General features: G+C 38.6%; 1 protein-coding gene across 1 annotated transcript in view; it reads right to left on the bottom strand.

The window, feature by feature from the left end:
* Positions 1-187: 187 nt before the first annotated feature.
* spout1 (SPOUT domain containing methyltransferase 1) overlaps positions 188-17,186 on the bottom strand; it is a 29,882-nt gene continuing 12,883 nt past the window's right edge. The window contains exons 4-12 of the mRNA XM_063073135.1: positions 13,497-13,656; positions 11,081-11,170; positions 9,541-9,590; positions 7,230-7,360; positions 6,798-6,870; positions 4,695-4,793; positions 4,493-4,595; positions 3,227-3,374; positions 188-1,277 (exon numbers count right to left, since the gene is read on the bottom strand). Of these exons, the coding sequence (XP_062929205.1) occupies positions 1,203-1,277; positions 3,227-3,374; positions 4,493-4,595; positions 4,695-4,793; positions 6,798-6,870; positions 7,230-7,360; positions 9,541-9,590; positions 11,081-11,170; positions 13,497-13,656 (929 nt within the window). The 3' untranslated portion in view covers positions 188-1,202. The remainder of the gene's footprint in view (positions 1,278-3,226; positions 3,375-4,492; positions 4,596-4,694; positions 4,794-6,797; positions 6,871-7,229; positions 7,361-9,540; positions 9,591-11,080; positions 11,171-13,496; positions 13,657-17,186) is intronic.

The raw sequence follows: 17,186 nt of genomic DNA, 5'->3' as shown, positions 1-17,186 counted from the left end.
CAGCTAGAGTACATTCTGCAAATTTTATACCTATTACACAAGTCATTTTATAGGACAGTCATTCTTAATCTTCTGGAGATGGTGACTTCAAAAGTATTCCACAAGGGTTCTTGTTCTGGCTATCAACCTGATAATTATTGCTTTTTAACCAGCTTCTAAATCATATCCAGTTGTCGTATGGGGAGTTTGGGATACTTGCAATTTATTGGAAACTTGATGTTATACATGCATTTTTATGAATCAATAGAAAATCCACATATCAGTGCACCTTACAGTAATTTAAAATATATAGCAGTTTCACATAAAACTAGAAATTTAAATAAATATTAGTAAGCAGACTCTTATGGTAGCTTTACACATAAAGAAATGAGTAATTATAAATTGTTCACATTCTAACATTCTGTGAAATAGAGTGCACTAGAGTTACAAACCAATTTTTCAGAAAATAATATGTTCAGTTCCATATTTTGATGAATTAATTGGCCTGATACACAATTTGCAAAGGCACACTCATATGAAGCAGTTATCTTTGCTGTTAAAACCAAAAATATTAATTTAACTGCCCCCTTAAATTTTGCACACCACATTTGAAGTCCTGAATAAAGAAGGCTGCTGTGATACTGATAAAGTTGATTAATTTAATTGGCGTCTTGACAGTATTTCAATGGTGATCCGAAGGACTTGTATGTATTTGTGCTATGTACGACTAAGCTGAGCCCAAATGCTTTGGATAGAGATGAATAGCTAGAAATTGTCAATAAGATTATTTGAGGGATCTGGAGCAATACAGCAGATGGCAGGAAGGAAGAACAGGAAGATTGGGTAATTCAACGAAAATTACAAAACAGTGAGAATAATCCATAGTCTGCTTCTGATCTGCAACCATTTTACAAACATTTCAACTGAAAATCAGAAGCATTAAAAAAAGTCCTTGTTCCACATACATGTCTTTTGTGTACCGTATCATTACTGTACTTGAGTACTTGAAGATCAAGAACATTACAAATGGAAAATATGTATTAAAAATCTTCACCAATAGTTCTTATAACTGGTAAACATTCTGCAGATTCCTACATAAAAGTGGCAACACATGGTAGAATAAGCAATAAGCTCCAATATCTGCCAGGAGAACAAGCAATAGCTGATAATCAACGATCCAAGGCTATTGTAAAAGATGCCATATTGTAAATGTTCCCATTAATTCAACTTGAATCGGCTCTTCTGACTGCATTGTCAATCTTTGGTCGTAATGCAGAAAGAGTGATGAGAATGGCTTCCTGGAAAAGGGTAAAAAATATAATTTGCTGTAAAATTCAATCTCTAAACATTGGAGATATTGGTCTTAATGGAGGGACTGGTGGGAAGGGCAGGCATTTATCCATAGGATGTAGGTAACTTAGGAAGGAAACACAAAGAAATATTAGGCGTATTCATGGGAATGTGGGTCATTAGCCTCTTAATCTAGTTTAAGCATTAAATTAAAGTTGATCGAGAACCTAGCTCCATATTCCTCCCTATCCTGATAGCCCTTTGGTTAACAAAAATCTTTTAATCTCAGATTTATAATTACCCTTTTAGCATAATTCCTATTGGTGGATAAATTTGACTATCCTGTAGAAATATTTCCTTATTTCAATTGCAAAAGGTTTTAACTTTTGGATTAAGTTGACTAGTTTTGGACTCCCCAGTTAGATTATTGGCTACCCTATCAATTCCCCTTAAAATCTCAAAAAAAAATCTATTTAAGCAGCCCCTCATCTTCTAAATTTCAGGGAATACTTCTTTAGTTTGTACAATCTCACTTCATATCTGATAAAAACTGCTATAATTCCAAGATCAATATATTCTCTTTAAGACACAACAGCGTTTTCTCAGTATAACTGCAGGAAAACACCTATTCCCCCAAATTCAGGGTTGCCTAGATATAATATCCAAATTTTAACTTTCTTGTCGATTTCCTTTATCTGTGACATTTTAGTGATCAATGTACGAGGCCCATGTTGCTTTGTACTTCCACCATGTTTAGCTTTTGACCGTTTAGCAAGTCTTAAGTCAAAGATGTGTGACTTTGAATTGGAGTACCCTGAAATCCATTTGCAATTTTGTCTACATTTCATCTAATGTACAAATTATTGCAAAGTAACACTGAAAACAATCTCACTTATCCTATCATCAAACTTGAATATAGTTTTTTAATCCCTTCATCTAAATCGTTTGTATGATGAATAGCTGTGCTCTCAATATACATCTTTGTGGGATATGATTAACCAACTAGAATATGTGTTACTACCCACTTTCTGTCACACAGCCAACCTCCTAGCCACGACAACAATTCAGCTTCAAATCATCAAGTCTCAATTTTATAGGCTAACTGTCTCTTATTTCTCATCTTGGTTTCTAACTTAAGCAGAGTTGCAGACAAGTATTGAAGGTAGGTCACTTATCCACTGAGAATACTGCAACTTATAAAAAATAGATAAATTAAGTGTCAATATTCAAAAGCTTCAAATATCTGACAGACCCAAGCATCTAACTAAAAAGCAACACCCTTTTGGAAACTAGTAAAAGAAAACTTATTTAGCATAGTTAAGTTTAAAACATCAATATCATAACTTTTTGCATTCTTAATTATACAGTTTATTCAAAGGCACAACAAACTGGGCCAGTGAAGGAAAAGGAGGAACTCAAGATATGAATATTTAGGGAGGAAAATTAAGGTGGTTCAGGCAGTTGCACCCACCCAACAGCCAGATAACAAATGGTGTGAGCTCACAATTAGTAAAACTAAAACCTAAGTTTCATTTCCTTCAATATATATTTCTGCTGGAGATATTCAGGCTGGTTTTGCACAAAATATTGCACTTAAAAAAAAAACTTTTTTTGACCTCTCCTGAAGAGAAAGGGCAGAACTCATTGAGATTGCATTACATGGAATATTAAAGCAGAAAGTAATTCTTAGCATCACCAAAACACTAGGTCACAATAACACATGCCATCAAATATATTAAAACCTTACTCTCTCTATGTAAACATATCTGCCAGGATTGATAATGTTAAATAACATAATAGTCTGAACTATTTTTCTGGATACTAATTAGGGACACTAATCTTTGTACAAAGGATGATAGTTAGGGATTAGAAGTGGGGAAGATGCTACCTAGATGTATTTAGTGTGTTGCCTGCCTACCAGTGAGATATTTGAGCCAAACATTCCTGCGAAACATACCTCAGTGCGGATGGTACGGCTGCCTTGACCAGGACAGGTGTTGAGATAGTGGTGAAAAAGGACACTGGGATCAGTAAGCTCGAGATTTTCGTCAGCGTCAACACTGGCCTCAAGTCCCTTAAGACCACCAAACACTATCAACATGTGCCTAACACAAGAGAAAAAAGATTACATGCAATAAGTCAAATTCTGTAAAAAGGATGAGAATGGAACAATGGCTCTCAATAATAAAACAAAAAAAAGTGGAACATTTGAAAAAATACAGTTGTCATCTTAATAGACTGCAAACACCCTACAATATGCTGCAATACTATGATGCTGCCGAAGATTGGTTGCTCGTAAGTGGGTTTGTATCTTAAGATAATAAAACTACAAAAGAGTCATATAATAACTTTTACTGTGAAATTCCCTCTGCAGATTAAGAATGATTGCATCCTTAGGAAAAGAAAATAAGCCGAAGTCCAATAGTAGGCTTTGAGGTGAATGAGTGTTTGAGATCATTATGTTCTGGCTCAGAGGGCACAGAAAATAAACCTTTAGGCAGAATAGGGAAATGGTGCTCCATGAGAATTGTGGAATCCAAAAGTAAATCTTACCGATATTGTACAGAGCTTTGATAAGACCCATTTTGGAATACCATGTCTGATTTTCCTTCACCTAAATGTTATACTTGCTTTGGAATTACTAAAATTGATTCCCAAGATGAAAAGCAGTTCTATGAAGTGTAACTAAGCATGATCAGTCCTGCCGAGAGGTCGTAAGACTCAGATAGGCACACAGATGTAAGAAAAATGGAGGGCTATGGGCTATGTAGGAGGGAGGGGTTTGATTGATCATGAGTATGATTATATGGTTTGGCACATATAATCCCCTTTTTGTCCTCATCTGTGATTAGATCCAGGGAACCTACAAATTGGAAGGGGTTAAGTCAGAGGAAGAAAGTGATGTTTCACAGTTACATTAAAAATAAGTGAGGGTAAATTTGATAATTACATCTTGCTAATAATACATCTCAGAGATGGTAGCACTGAAGGGTTCTATCACTTTTTGCTTTTGGGGATTATGTGACAGGAAAGTAGTAAACTGAAGAAAACTTAACAGATAAGAAACAAACCAAGAAAATCTACAGTCTGTGATTACAAATAAATTCTGTAGTAAATGACAATCAGCTGAGATAACATTATTAAATTTTTTTTAAAAATTCAGTAATCTGCAGCTGCTGGGAAGTAACAGATTAAAGGACAAAACCAACAGCTGACATCTTACCTGAATGAAGGAAGCGTAGTGCCGTCAACATTTGACCCTCGCTCAGATGTACCAATTGTAAGATCGTATCCATCTTCAAATGGGCACTCTGTAAATACAGCACCTACCGAACACAGATAGTCAGGGCTTTTCTCTTTTTTTAAAAATTTTTGCCATTGGTTCAGTTACATCATCAAGATTCAAACAAAGATTTAGAACTCACTGAGGCAAGAAGCAAGTCGAACTGTGTAACCCCAGTAAAGACCAGACTCCATCCGAGGAGCATGAGGTGCGACAACTCTACCCTTAATCATTTTGCTCTCTGAAAATATTGACAAGAACAACTTTCAGAATCACATAGACTGTTAATAAATTATATTTGTTTTTTAGGACATTGCATAAAAGGCATGGAGTGTGAAACAACTCACTATAGTAATTCGGGTGCAATAACTAAAATAACAAACTATTAAATTATAAATAACATGGGGGGGGGAGTAAAACTATGGAATCGAATGGCTTTTCATAATAGATCCTGTATTCTAATACACTACACCACTGGAAATAGAATTTACAAAGGAACATTAAGTGAGGTACTTAGCCCTCAAAATATGTTACACTATTCGATGAGATGGTTGACCTCAAAATTTCCTTTATCTACCTTGACGCCATATTATTTTGGGATTTGGCAAAGAATCTATTGATCTTGTTTTTAAAATTATTAATTAAACTATGATCTCAAGCCTACTGTGGGAGTGATTCATATGTGTAAACACCCTCTGCCCAAAATGCTTCCCAAGAAACCTAGCTCTGTTGATTCCACACCAGTGGAAAATATTATCTTTACTACATTATTGATTCCTTTTCAAATTCTATTATTAATAATAATGAGGCAGCCTACAGAGAAGAAGTCATCACCCTGACACAGTGGTGTCAAGAAAACAACCTCCCCCTCAATGTCACAAAAACAAAGGAGCTGGTTGTGGACTACAGGAGGAATGGAGACAGGCTAACCCCTATTGACATCAATGGATCTGGGGTTTAGAGGGTGAACAGCTTTAAGTTCCTCGGCATAAACATCTCCGAGGATTTCACATGGTCTATACATACTGGCTATGTGGTGAAAAAGGTACAACAGTGCCTCTTTCACCTCAGACAGTTGATGAAGTTTAGTATGGGCCCCCAGATTCTAAGAGCTTTCTATAGGGGCACAATTGAGAGCATCCTGACTGGCTGCATCACTGCCTGGTATGGGAACTGTACTTCCCTCAATCGCAGGACTCTGCAGAGAGTGGTGCGGACAGCCCAGCGCATCTGCAGATGTGAACTTCCCACTATTCAGGACATTTACAAAGACAGGTGTTTAAAAAGGGCCCCAAGGATCATTGGAGACCCGAGTCACCCCAACCACAAACTAACTGTTCCAGCTGCTACCATCCGGGAAATGGCACCGCAGCATAAAAGTCAGGCCCAACAGGTTCTGGGACAGCTTCTTCCACCAGGCCATCAGACTACTTAATTCATTCTGAAACAACTGTATTTCTGTTGTATTGACTATCCTGTTGTACATACTATTTATTATAAATTGCACATTGCAGATTTAGACGGAGATGTAAAGACTTTTACTCATGTATATGAAAGATGTAAGTAATAAAGTCAAATCAGTTCAATCTATTAGCCTAATCAATTCACTCGATTGAAGTTCCAGTTTTGCAAGCCTTATGTATGATCTTGCCATATAACTTGGGTTAAATTTGGACTGCTCTCTTTTAGTTCAATTTCTCCTTTGAAAAGCAAGGTTACAGAACCAAAGCAGAACCAACAAGTTGCTGGGTGGTCTGGGACCTTTTCAACTGTCCTAGTACACTGTCTTCATAAAATTCAGAGACTCCTCTCCGCAAATGAATTCATTTGCCACTAATATAACTGTAAAAAAAGGTCCCGAGTTCAAATCCAGCCAGCTCCCCTGCACGCTTTCCATCCGTGCTGGGTTACGAGCTGGTGATCTCTTTGGAAACTCACCCAGCAGAAGGCAATGGCAAACCACTGCTGTAACTTGCCTTGTACGCGATTCCCCACTACGTCAGAGAGGCGTGGAGGGAAATCGTCCGCTAACCGGAGAAACTCCGGAGGCGACATACCTTTCCTTTCCTACTATATTCAACAGTCAAAGGAATACTGTAATGATTTACAAAGTTATTGTCCCTTCTTACACTACAGCTACAACAACCAAGGAATGCTTCAGGAAAGTAAAACATTTTTTCCCATCATTATAGCCATTTTAAGTTTAATTACTACAAATATAACCAACATATCCTGATCTTTTTACCTGGATTTTCATTCTTGAGTAATTGAACTGTTACACGGAGGCCAGCTTGAAGACATCTGTCAATCTGTACATCCTAATTTAAATTAGGAAAGTAAATAATGAAAAATTCCAGTGAAATGATCTCATGGAGCAAAGTTGATCAAACAAAAGGAAGATGTTTTTGCAGACAGAAGAGTGGGACTATTTAGATTGTTCTTTCAAAGAATTAGAGTTGAGGAAGCAATTGGCTTCCTTTTACACTGGATCATATTATTTGATTTGAATGCAAGATATGACTACTCATTAGCATGACCAACTTACAATCTGATCAGGAACTTACTTCGATCTCCTGCCAACATTTACGAATGATGCACTGAATGTAATCTTTAATGCTTTGCATGTATTCAAATCACAAATCAGTATTTGGATGAATATAGATCCTTATATACAAACCTTTTTCATGCCACAATTAACAAATGATCCTTTGTTAGGCTTAGAAGGCTTATCAACAACCACTCCCTCCCGATATTCTGAATCTTCATCAATTCTCATATGGTGTGGGCTGTCCAGTGGATTTAGGAGACCTAGAACACAATTTATAGAAATACAACCAAAAGAAAAATACTGTAAGTCTAAAAGCACAGAATGATAGAAAAATGCAGCCGGTCAGGCAGCATATGTGGAAAGCAAAATGTATCTGTTAATAAGAACTGAGAGAAGTTTGACCCCCAAGTCTTTAATATGCAGTACGAGCAGAGCAAGGAAAACAAGGAAAGGTCTGCATTGGTAGATGTTTTCTACTTGCCAGTGCTTACAGACTTATTTAAACCAAAGAGCAGATGAGGATGCCCGTCATCTCTATTTTGATTGTCTTCTTACTGCTTGTGTAACCTCTTGGTCCCTCCACCCAGGATCCAAGCAGATCTATTACAATTAGCAATTTACTGATCATTACAACACAGGACAGCAAGCCATTTTGCCCATTGAACTCATCTTCTTCTCCAACTCATATCCATCTTTTTGTTTATTCCTTCTGTCACTTGTCCACACTACACAATAATTTACGGCACCCAATTAATTTCCCACAATCTTTGGGCTAGGGAAGAAAACCAGTTGATCACAGGGATAATATGCAAACCGCAGATAGGCAGTAGCAGAGGCTAGGATTGAACCCAGATTCCTGGCATTAATAAAAATTGCATCCTACTGGAGGCAAATCCTTGCCTTTTGAAAGAACATTTGTCGATTCCAGTTTATAATCACTAAAATAGCAGCTTTTCTAGTTTCTCAAAGTGAAATCTTTCCATTGTTTTCAAAACAAGTATTCAGAAATATTTATGAACTCCAAGTTTCACTAATGTAGAGTCTATGATACCCAGTATAGTTGGGTCTACCTTACTTCTGGTCTTAGTAGAGATGCTGCAGTTCATAGATCCAGTTGGTCATTTCTGATTTGTACTTCTTCACCTTCTACCTCTGTTCCATTGCAAAGTCAGACAGCAATTTCTTTCTGTGCTCCAATCAACAATACTGAAAGGGCCACTGAGTTTATTGTTGTTGTACAATAAACTGAAGTAGTGCACAATGGGAGCAAGAAAGGGCCCATTAGAATACACATTGCAGTCTGCGTTCAAAGTTAATAACCAGTAGATTACAGACAGTGAAATAAAGCTTCATAAAATGCCACAGCTGATCACTCTTTCAATATCCCTTCATCAGATGGAATTAAATCCTTGATTTAATATCTGTGTAGGTTAGCCACTTGAGAAAATGTGTGGTTTTCAACGAGGCCTTCACCCTTCAAGCCCTCGCCAGCCAAATAATTAGTTGAATTGCACCGGAAGCTCAGAAGGATACATGGTTTCCGGGGAAATAAACACAATATAAATTAAAGACAATTGATAATAACATTTAAGTATTTGTTCTTTTTCCTTCACGTTTAGCTACTCGTAAATGTTTCTGTACCAGTCCATTCAACCATTCTAGGTGGTAGTGAGTTCCACAATGTAACGATCATCCCAAGTCATTTCTCTTATTAATAACTAGAATTAAAATTAAGGATATAATGCTGAGGCTTTACAAGGCATTGGTCAGACTGCACTGGGAGTACAGTGAACAGTTTTGGGCACCTTATCAAAGAAAAGATCTGCTGGCATTGGAGGAGCTCAAGAAGAGGTTCACAAGAATGATTTTAGGAACGAAAGGTTAATGGACAAGGAGCATTTGATGGCCCTGGGGCTGTACTCACTGGAGTTTAGAAAAATAAGGGGGGAATTTCATTGAAACATAGGATGTGGAGAGGATGTTTCTTATAGTGGAGGAGGGCGCAGCCTCAGAATGGAGGGATGTCCACTTGGGAGTAATTTCTTTACCACAGACAGCTGTTGAGGACAAGTCTTTGGGTATATTTAGGTGGAGGTTGATAGGTTCTTGATTAGTCATGGTGTCAAAGGTTACAGGGAGAAGGCAGGAGAATGAGGTTGAGTGGGAAAATAAATCAGCCATGATGGAACGGCAGAAAATTTGATAGGCCAAATGCCCTGATTCTGCTCCTACTTTGTCGAGGTCTTATAACAAAACAGTAAAATAATTTATAAAGTTCTCTTATGACCAGCCCAAAATAATTTTTTGAGTAATGTAGGCAAATTAGCAGAAATAAAAGCAAAGTACTACATACACAGAGAAGCATTAATATCCCTGGGATGCAAGGCACCCTCTCCATTTATGTGTTGCCGTCGTATATTATCATAACAGACCAGCTTACCTACAAAATGTAGATCTCGATGTTTTGGAAAGAAAGATTTCCTTAGGTACCTGGTTACAACCAAAGGAAGAGTCTTAGGTCATATAAAAAAGTAAAAAATTCTCTACATTGACCACAAAACCTGGGGGTGGTTTCTAAATGCTAAATAGCTCTATTGAATTTTATAACCAAGTGGGTTACTAGAGTGTGACTATAGGCTATATTTTAATGTGTACTGACAACATAGCATCAGTTCCTTAAGGTTGTCATAGCTGGGGGTGGGAGGGGATTGGGTGTTGGTACTGATGATAAGCTGTGGTTACCTATTAAGTGCTCCCATAACACATATCTCAAACAACCTCTGATAATCGAGTCCAGCCCCCGGCAAACCATTTCTACTGATAGGAAAAGGGGCAAAGGCGGGTTACTGGCACATTAAAACCAGTAAATTCGGGCATATGGGTCTTGTTACCCCAGCTGGCAGCTCATCTAGAAGGAAAACTCTGATCTCAAACCTCTGGTGCCTTGCAGCTATAACCATTGATGGGGAAGGCTACGGGAGTAAACCCCAGGGAAATATCCAGAGCTAGAGTCCCTAAGGCAGTCCTATGTAGGTTTCAACATGGACTGGCAACTACTGTAGTGCCGCCAGTGCTAAACTGTATCAGTTTCTACCTTTGCTTTGGATTCATCAGATGCGTGGAGGGAGAGCTTGTTGCACGGGAAACAGCTTGATGTACATATCGTGCTGCCCTGGTTTGCGTACTGGCAGTGCTGCACCAACAATGTAGACAGCTAGGACACAACACCCATGGTTGATCCCAACCAACAGGGGTTCCTCCTAATGTAGAATCTCAATATTGGATACATTTTTGATAAGCCTTTCCTATGAGAAAGGTCTTGCACATCAGAAAGGTCTTCTGAGTAAACTGAATACTAAGTATTAAACTACAAAGAATAGGACTTGGACAATGATCTCCATGAACTAAAAAACTTCTCTCCATAAATGGTTAAAACAACCTTTAGTTAAACAAATTAGGATGCTTTTCATTCATTTTCTGTGCTCCAACTCACAAATTAATTTCTTAAAAGGTGTCTGCCTCTTTCAGCACCTAAAACTTTGAGCAATTCTAACTTACATCTTTTTGTTTAGCTCAGAATCAACTTTTGTCTGATTCCACTTCCAAGAAGAGCTCACGAGATGACTTGCTACAGTAAAGGATCTGCATAAATATATGCTGCTCTTGTTAAGGAACTACAGACTGACCGTTAGTTATGAACATCTGACTTACAGACACCCCTACACACAAACGAGCTCCTATATTATTAAATGTACTTGCATACATTCATTCCTACAAATGGCATAACCTGTTAGCCTCTCCTCTCTCTCTTCTTCCCTTTAAGTAATTATTCATTCTTACATGCTTTTGATGTTATTCATTATAATACCATGGCAGAATGGTCAAAATAGCAAGTGATTTTTGTGTATTTTCTGACTAATGAACAAAAACAACCTATTTGTTTACTCCATGATGGCTATTTCTGCTCCAAAGTGACTCACTGTGGACATTCAAGGTACTGCAGAATCCGTGCAAGCTGCACACTGGCATGTCCCTTCTTTCCAATTCCATGGAATTCACCTTCCACGGTTCTGTAGTAACAAAGACAAGGCCCAATTTAATACTCAGTAATCAAAAACTTCCTTATTCCTTGTGTCTTCATCATGGTTATCACTTAGTATTATACAAATTAGTAACAAACACAACGATCTCCTTCAATACAAATGTCATAAATTGAATTGCCATCATTTTTCAAACAGAAATTATCTTGAGTTTAAAACATCAAGGGCAGATTGGGTCAAGCTGTTCAAAATGTTAATAAGCTTAGAGAGTGTTGATACAGAAAATTATTTACTCTTGTGGGGTTATGCAGATCGACGATTAAAGTTACATTTACACTATTTATGAAGGTGATCAGAAACACACAATAAAATCTGTATCTCCTCCCTTAAAAATTCATAGATTGTAGGGTTACATGAATTAGATCAGGTTTGGCAGGGTCTTTGTTGAGTAATTGTATCAAGAGACATGAGTTTAAAGGTAGATCAGTAGGTTTGATATACAGAAGTGCAGTGATATAAATGAATATTGGATCATATTTTAGAATTAGAATTTTATTTCTTACATCCATCTCATTTTAGGCAATGAGTGGCCTACTGTTGTACCTTTGTTCATTTTTATACATACAGTTGCAAGAAAAAGTTTATAAATCCTTTGTAATTACCTGGTTTTCTGCATTAATTGCTCAAAAATGTGGTCTGATCTTCATCTAAGCCACAATAATAGACAAACACAATATGTCTAAACTAATAACATTCAAACAATTGTACTTCTTCTTGGCAATACTGAGTACACCATTTAACCAATCATAGTCCAGGTTCAAAGAAAGTATGTGAACTGCTACAAATGCCTTCTACAAAAGCTATTTGGAGTCAAGTGTTCCAACCAATGAGATCAGATTGGAGGTGTGGATTGTAGAGGTGGCCCACCCTATAAAAAAGACACCCGAAGTCAGGTACCAACAGAGCCTTTTCTTCTCAAGAAAGATCTGTTTATGTACACCATGCCTTGATGGAAACAAGTTTCAGAGGACCTTAGAAGAATTGTAGAGATGCATGAAGCTGGAAAAGGCTACCAAAGCATTTCTAAAGACCTGAGTGTTCATCAGTCCACAGTAATAGAAATTGTCTATTCTGAGGAATTGTCTGAGGAATTGAGAAATTGTCTGAGGAAATTCAAAACTATCACTACTCTCCCTAGGAGTGGGTGTCCTGCAAAGATCACACCAAGAGCACAAAGTGCAAATGCTATAGGAAGTGAAAAAGAACCCGAGGGTACAGCAAAGAACCTGCAGAAATCTCTAGAACTTGCTAAAGTCTGTTAGTGTGTCCACTATAAGCAAAACAACAAACAAAGATGGTGTTCATGGAAGGTCACCATGGAGGAAACTACTGCTCTCAAAAAAAAAACATTTCTGCATGTCTCAAGAGGTGAACTTTTTGGCAGATATGCACACCGCTATGTTTGAAGGAAAAAGGGCACCACACACCAATACCAAAACTTCATCCTAACTGTGAAGCATGGTGGAAGGAGTACCATGGCTTGGGGCTGCTTTACTGCCTCGGGGCCTCACTGAGAGAGCAATGAATTCAAAATTGTGTCAAGAGAATTTCAGGGTAGTGGTCCTTCACCTAAAGCTTAATAGAAATTGGATGATGCAACAAGACAATGATACAAAACACAAGAGTAAATCAACAACAGAATGGTTTAAAAAGAATAAAATTTGTGCTTTGGATCCAGACCTTAACGCAATTGAGACGCTGTGGCATGACCTGAAAAGGTCTGTTTATGCAAGGCATCCTAGAAATACTGATGAACTGAAACAGTTTTGTAATGAGGAATGGTCTAAAATTCCTCCTCACCGTTGTGCAAGTCTGATCAACAGCTACAGAAAAAGTTTGGTGAAGGTTCTACCAGTTATTAAATATATGGGTTTACATACTTCTTCCAGCCTGGACTGTAAATGATTAAACAATGTGTTCAATAAAGACAAGAAAAGTGCAATTGTTTGTGTGTTATTAGTCTAGGCAGATTGTGGTTATCTATTATTGTGACTTAGATGAAATTCAGACCACATTTTACGAGGAATTAATGCACAAAACCAGGTCATTGCAAAAGGCTCACAAACTTTCTTTTGCAACTGTATATGCTATAGAAAATCTGGAGCAACCTAAGTTTAGCTATATTTTAACCACATATGAAATAGAAATAAGTTTTAATTGGTAACCAGGACAAGTGGAAATAATCAAGTTTAAAACACTTAACCCTCCAAATTCCTTCTTTATGCTGTAACATTAAATGTGTATATGTTGGATAAGTTAGCATGAGATATGATTAAATATTTCTGATCCACCTTACTTTGCATCTTCTCCTTGTTCATCAAAGACTACAATTTCATCCACACAGAACACAGTACATGCACGAGCTATCTGTCCAGCCAAATACGTCCTGAGATCTGGAGTTTGGGCATTATCCAGAACTGACCCTGGCAATGCCACACTGACAGTAGGCAGCCGCTCTAGAAAATATAAAAATCACCAGAACAATATCAAAACTTAAATTCTAGTAGGAATGGCAGAATAATGTAGCAGTTAGTGTGACACTATTACAGCTCCCGGTGTTCTGGAGTTCAGAGTTCAATTCCAGCATTGTTCCGTAAGGAGTTTGTACATTCTCCCCGTGGAATGTGTGGGTCTTCCCCAGGTGCTCCAGTCTCCTACCATAGTCCAAAGATGTAATGTTTAGTAGGTTAATTGGCCATTGTAAATTGTCCTGTGATTAGGTCGGGGTTAATTGGGTTTGTCATGAGTTGCTGGAGCAGTGTGGTTTGTAGGTCCAGAAGGACCTACTCCGTGCTGTATCACTAAATAACAAATAAAATAAAATAGTTAGCACAATGGATTATCAGACAGAACTAACAGAATGGTAAAGGGCTTATTGGATTCTCTGTCATGCCAAAGGCCATATTTTAAATTACCTGGTATTTGCTTTTGACATTACATTGTAAACCAGTGAATGACTTTTTAAAAAATCATCTCAACTAACAAATTGCTACATTTTACATTTAAAATTTTAATTATATGCTAAACATTTCTGCAAGTCACTGTTAAAGGTATGAATAAGTTTTAATCTACAATTTGAGAGGGAGAAAGGAAACTCGGAAGTGTCAGTATTACAGTTGAACAAAGGGAACTATGGTGCTATGAGGGAGGAGCTGGCCAAAGTTCAATGGAACAGTACCCTAGCAGGGATGACAGTGGAACAGCAATGGCAAGTGTTTCTGGGAATAATGCGGAAGGTGCAGGATCAGTTCGTTCCAAAGAGGAAGAAAGATCCTAAGGGGAGTAAGGGGAGGCCGTGGCTGACAAGGGAAGTAATGGATAGTATAAAAATAAAAGAGAAGAAGTATAACATAGCAAAGACGAGTGGGAAGCCGGAGGATTGGGAAACTTTTAAAGAGCAACAGAAGGTAACTAAAAAGGCAACACGCGGAGAAAAAATGAGGTATGAAGGTAAACTAGCCAAGAATATAAAGGAGGATAGTAAAAGCTTCTTTAGGTATGTGAAAAGGAAAAAAATAATTAAGACCAAAATTGGGCCCTTGAAGACAGAAATGGGTGAACTTACTATGGGGAACAAGGAAATGGCAGACCAGTTGAACAGGTACTTTGGATCTGTCTTCACTAGGGAAGACACAAACAATCTCCCAGATATAATAGTGGCCAAAGGACCTAGGGTAATGGATGAACTGAAGGAAATTTATATTAGGCAGGAAATGGTATTGGATAGACTGTTGGGTCTGAAGGCTGATAAGTCCCCAGGACCTGATGGTCTGCATCCCAGGGTACTTAAGGAGGTGGCTTTAGAAATCGTGGACGCATTGGTAATCATTTTCCAATGTTCTATAGATTCAGGATCAGTTCCTGTGGATTGGAGGGTGGCTAATGTTGTCTCTCTCTTCAAGAAGGGAGGAAGAGAGAAAACAGGGAATTATAGACTGGTTAGCCTGACGGTGGTGGGAAAGATGCTGGAGTCAATTATAAAAGATGAAATTATGACACATCTGGATAGCAGTAACAGGATTGGTCCAAGTCAGCATGGATTTCCAAAGGAGAAATCGTGCTTGACTAATCATCTGGAATTTTTTGAGGATGTAACTATGAAAATGGACAAGGGAGAGCCAGTGGATGTAGTGTACCTGGACTTTCAGAAGGCCTTTGATAAAGTCCCACATAGGAGATCAGTGGGCAAAATTAGGGCACATGGTATTGGGGGCAGGGTACTGACATGGATTGAAAATTGGCTGGCTGACAGAAAACAAAGAGTAGCGATTAATGGGTCCCTTTCGGAATGGCAGGCGGTGACCAGTGGGGTACCGCAGGGTTCAGTGCTGGGACCACAGCTGTTTACAATATATATTAATAATTTAGATGAGGGAATTAAAAGTAACATTAGCAAATTTGCCGATGACACAAAGCTGGGTGGCAGTGTGAAATGTGAGGAGGATGTTATGAGAATGCAGGGTGACTTGGACAGGCTGGGTGAGTAGGCAGATGCAGTTTAGTGAGGATAAATGTGAGGTTATCCACTTTGGTGGTAAGAACAGGAAGGGAGATTATTATCTAAATGGAGTCAAGTTAGGAAAAGGGGAAGTACAACGAGATCTAGGTGTTCTTGTACATCAGTCACTGAAAGCAAGCATGCAAGTACAGCAGGCTGTGAAGAAAGCTAATGGCATGCTGGCCTTCATAACAAGGGGAATTGAGTACAAGAGCAAAGAGGTCCTTCTGCAGCTGTACAGTCCCCTGGTGAGATCACACCTGGAGTACTGTGTGCAGTTTTGGTCTCCAAATTTGAGGAAGGACATTTTTGCTATTGAGGGAGTGCAGCGTAGGTTCACAAGGTTAATTCCTGAGATGGCGGGACTGTCATATGTCGAAAGATTGGAGCGACTGGGCTTGTATACTCTGGAATTTAGAAGGCTGAGAGGGAATCTTATTGAAACACATAAGATTATTAAGGGATTGGATATGCTGGAGGCAGGAAGCATGTTCCCGCTGATGGTGAGTCTAGAACCAGAGGCCACAGTTGAAGAATAAGGGGTAGGCCATTTAGAATGGAGTTGAGGAAAAGCTTTTTCACCCAGAGAGTGGTGGATGTATGGAATGCTCTGCCCCAGAAAGCTGTGGAGGCCAAGTCTCTGCATGCTTTCAGGAAAGAGATGGATAAAGCTCTTAAAGATGGCGGAATCAAAGGTTAAGGCAGGAACTGGATACTGATTGTGGATGATCAGCCATGATCACAGTGAATGGCAGTGCTGGCTCGAAGGGCTGAATGGCCTACTCCTGCACCTATTGTCTGTTGAATGGCGGAGCAGACTCAATGGGCCAGATGGCCTAATTCTGCTCCTGTGTCTTGTGGTCTTAAGGTGGTGACTCTGGATGCTTTCAAGAAAGAGATGGGGGACTTGCGGTAGCGCTCATGGAGTGAAGTCGCGTTCTTGACTCGCTCCATTACCTCTGAGTTTTTCTTCTTATGATCAGCTATATTTTAATTAACCATTAAGGCATCAACTTTTACAATACTTTGAAATAAATTGGGCTCTCCAATAATTGGATGCGTTTAAGGTCTGCTATGTCTAAGAATGGAAAAAACGGGAAGGATGGCAAACCTCCGGTTAGACCGAAAGGTACTGATTTCCCTCTGACTGAACCACCGGTGACTTTGAAAGCTATATCGGAGCTAATTCAAAGGGAAATTTCAACCTCTGTTACGGAGCTGATTCGTGCGGAAATTTCAACTAGTTTCCAGAAAGTTGCCGATTCAAACGAGAAGATACAGATATCTATTACGGAACATCGGTCGGCTATATCTGATCTTCAAAAATCCACGCAACAAAGTGAGCTCAAGATGGAGAAAATCGAAGAAACAATTAATGTAATGAAGAAGAAACTCGACTTTCTGACCTTTAAAAACTCTGACTTAGAATCTAGAATGCAACGGCAGAATCTTCGAATGATTGGGGTGCGTGAAGCTGTTGAATCCGAT

Source organism: Mobula hypostoma, chromosome 21, assembly GCF_963921235.1.
Source record: "Mobula hypostoma chromosome 21, sMobHyp1.1, whole genome shotgun sequence".
In the NCBI taxonomy this organism is placed as follows: Eukaryota; Metazoa; Chordata; class Chondrichthyes; order Myliobatiformes; family Myliobatidae; genus Mobula; species Mobula hypostoma.
Note: the sequence above shows the minus strand (reverse complement) of the source record. Positions and strands in the feature narration are given on the sequence as shown.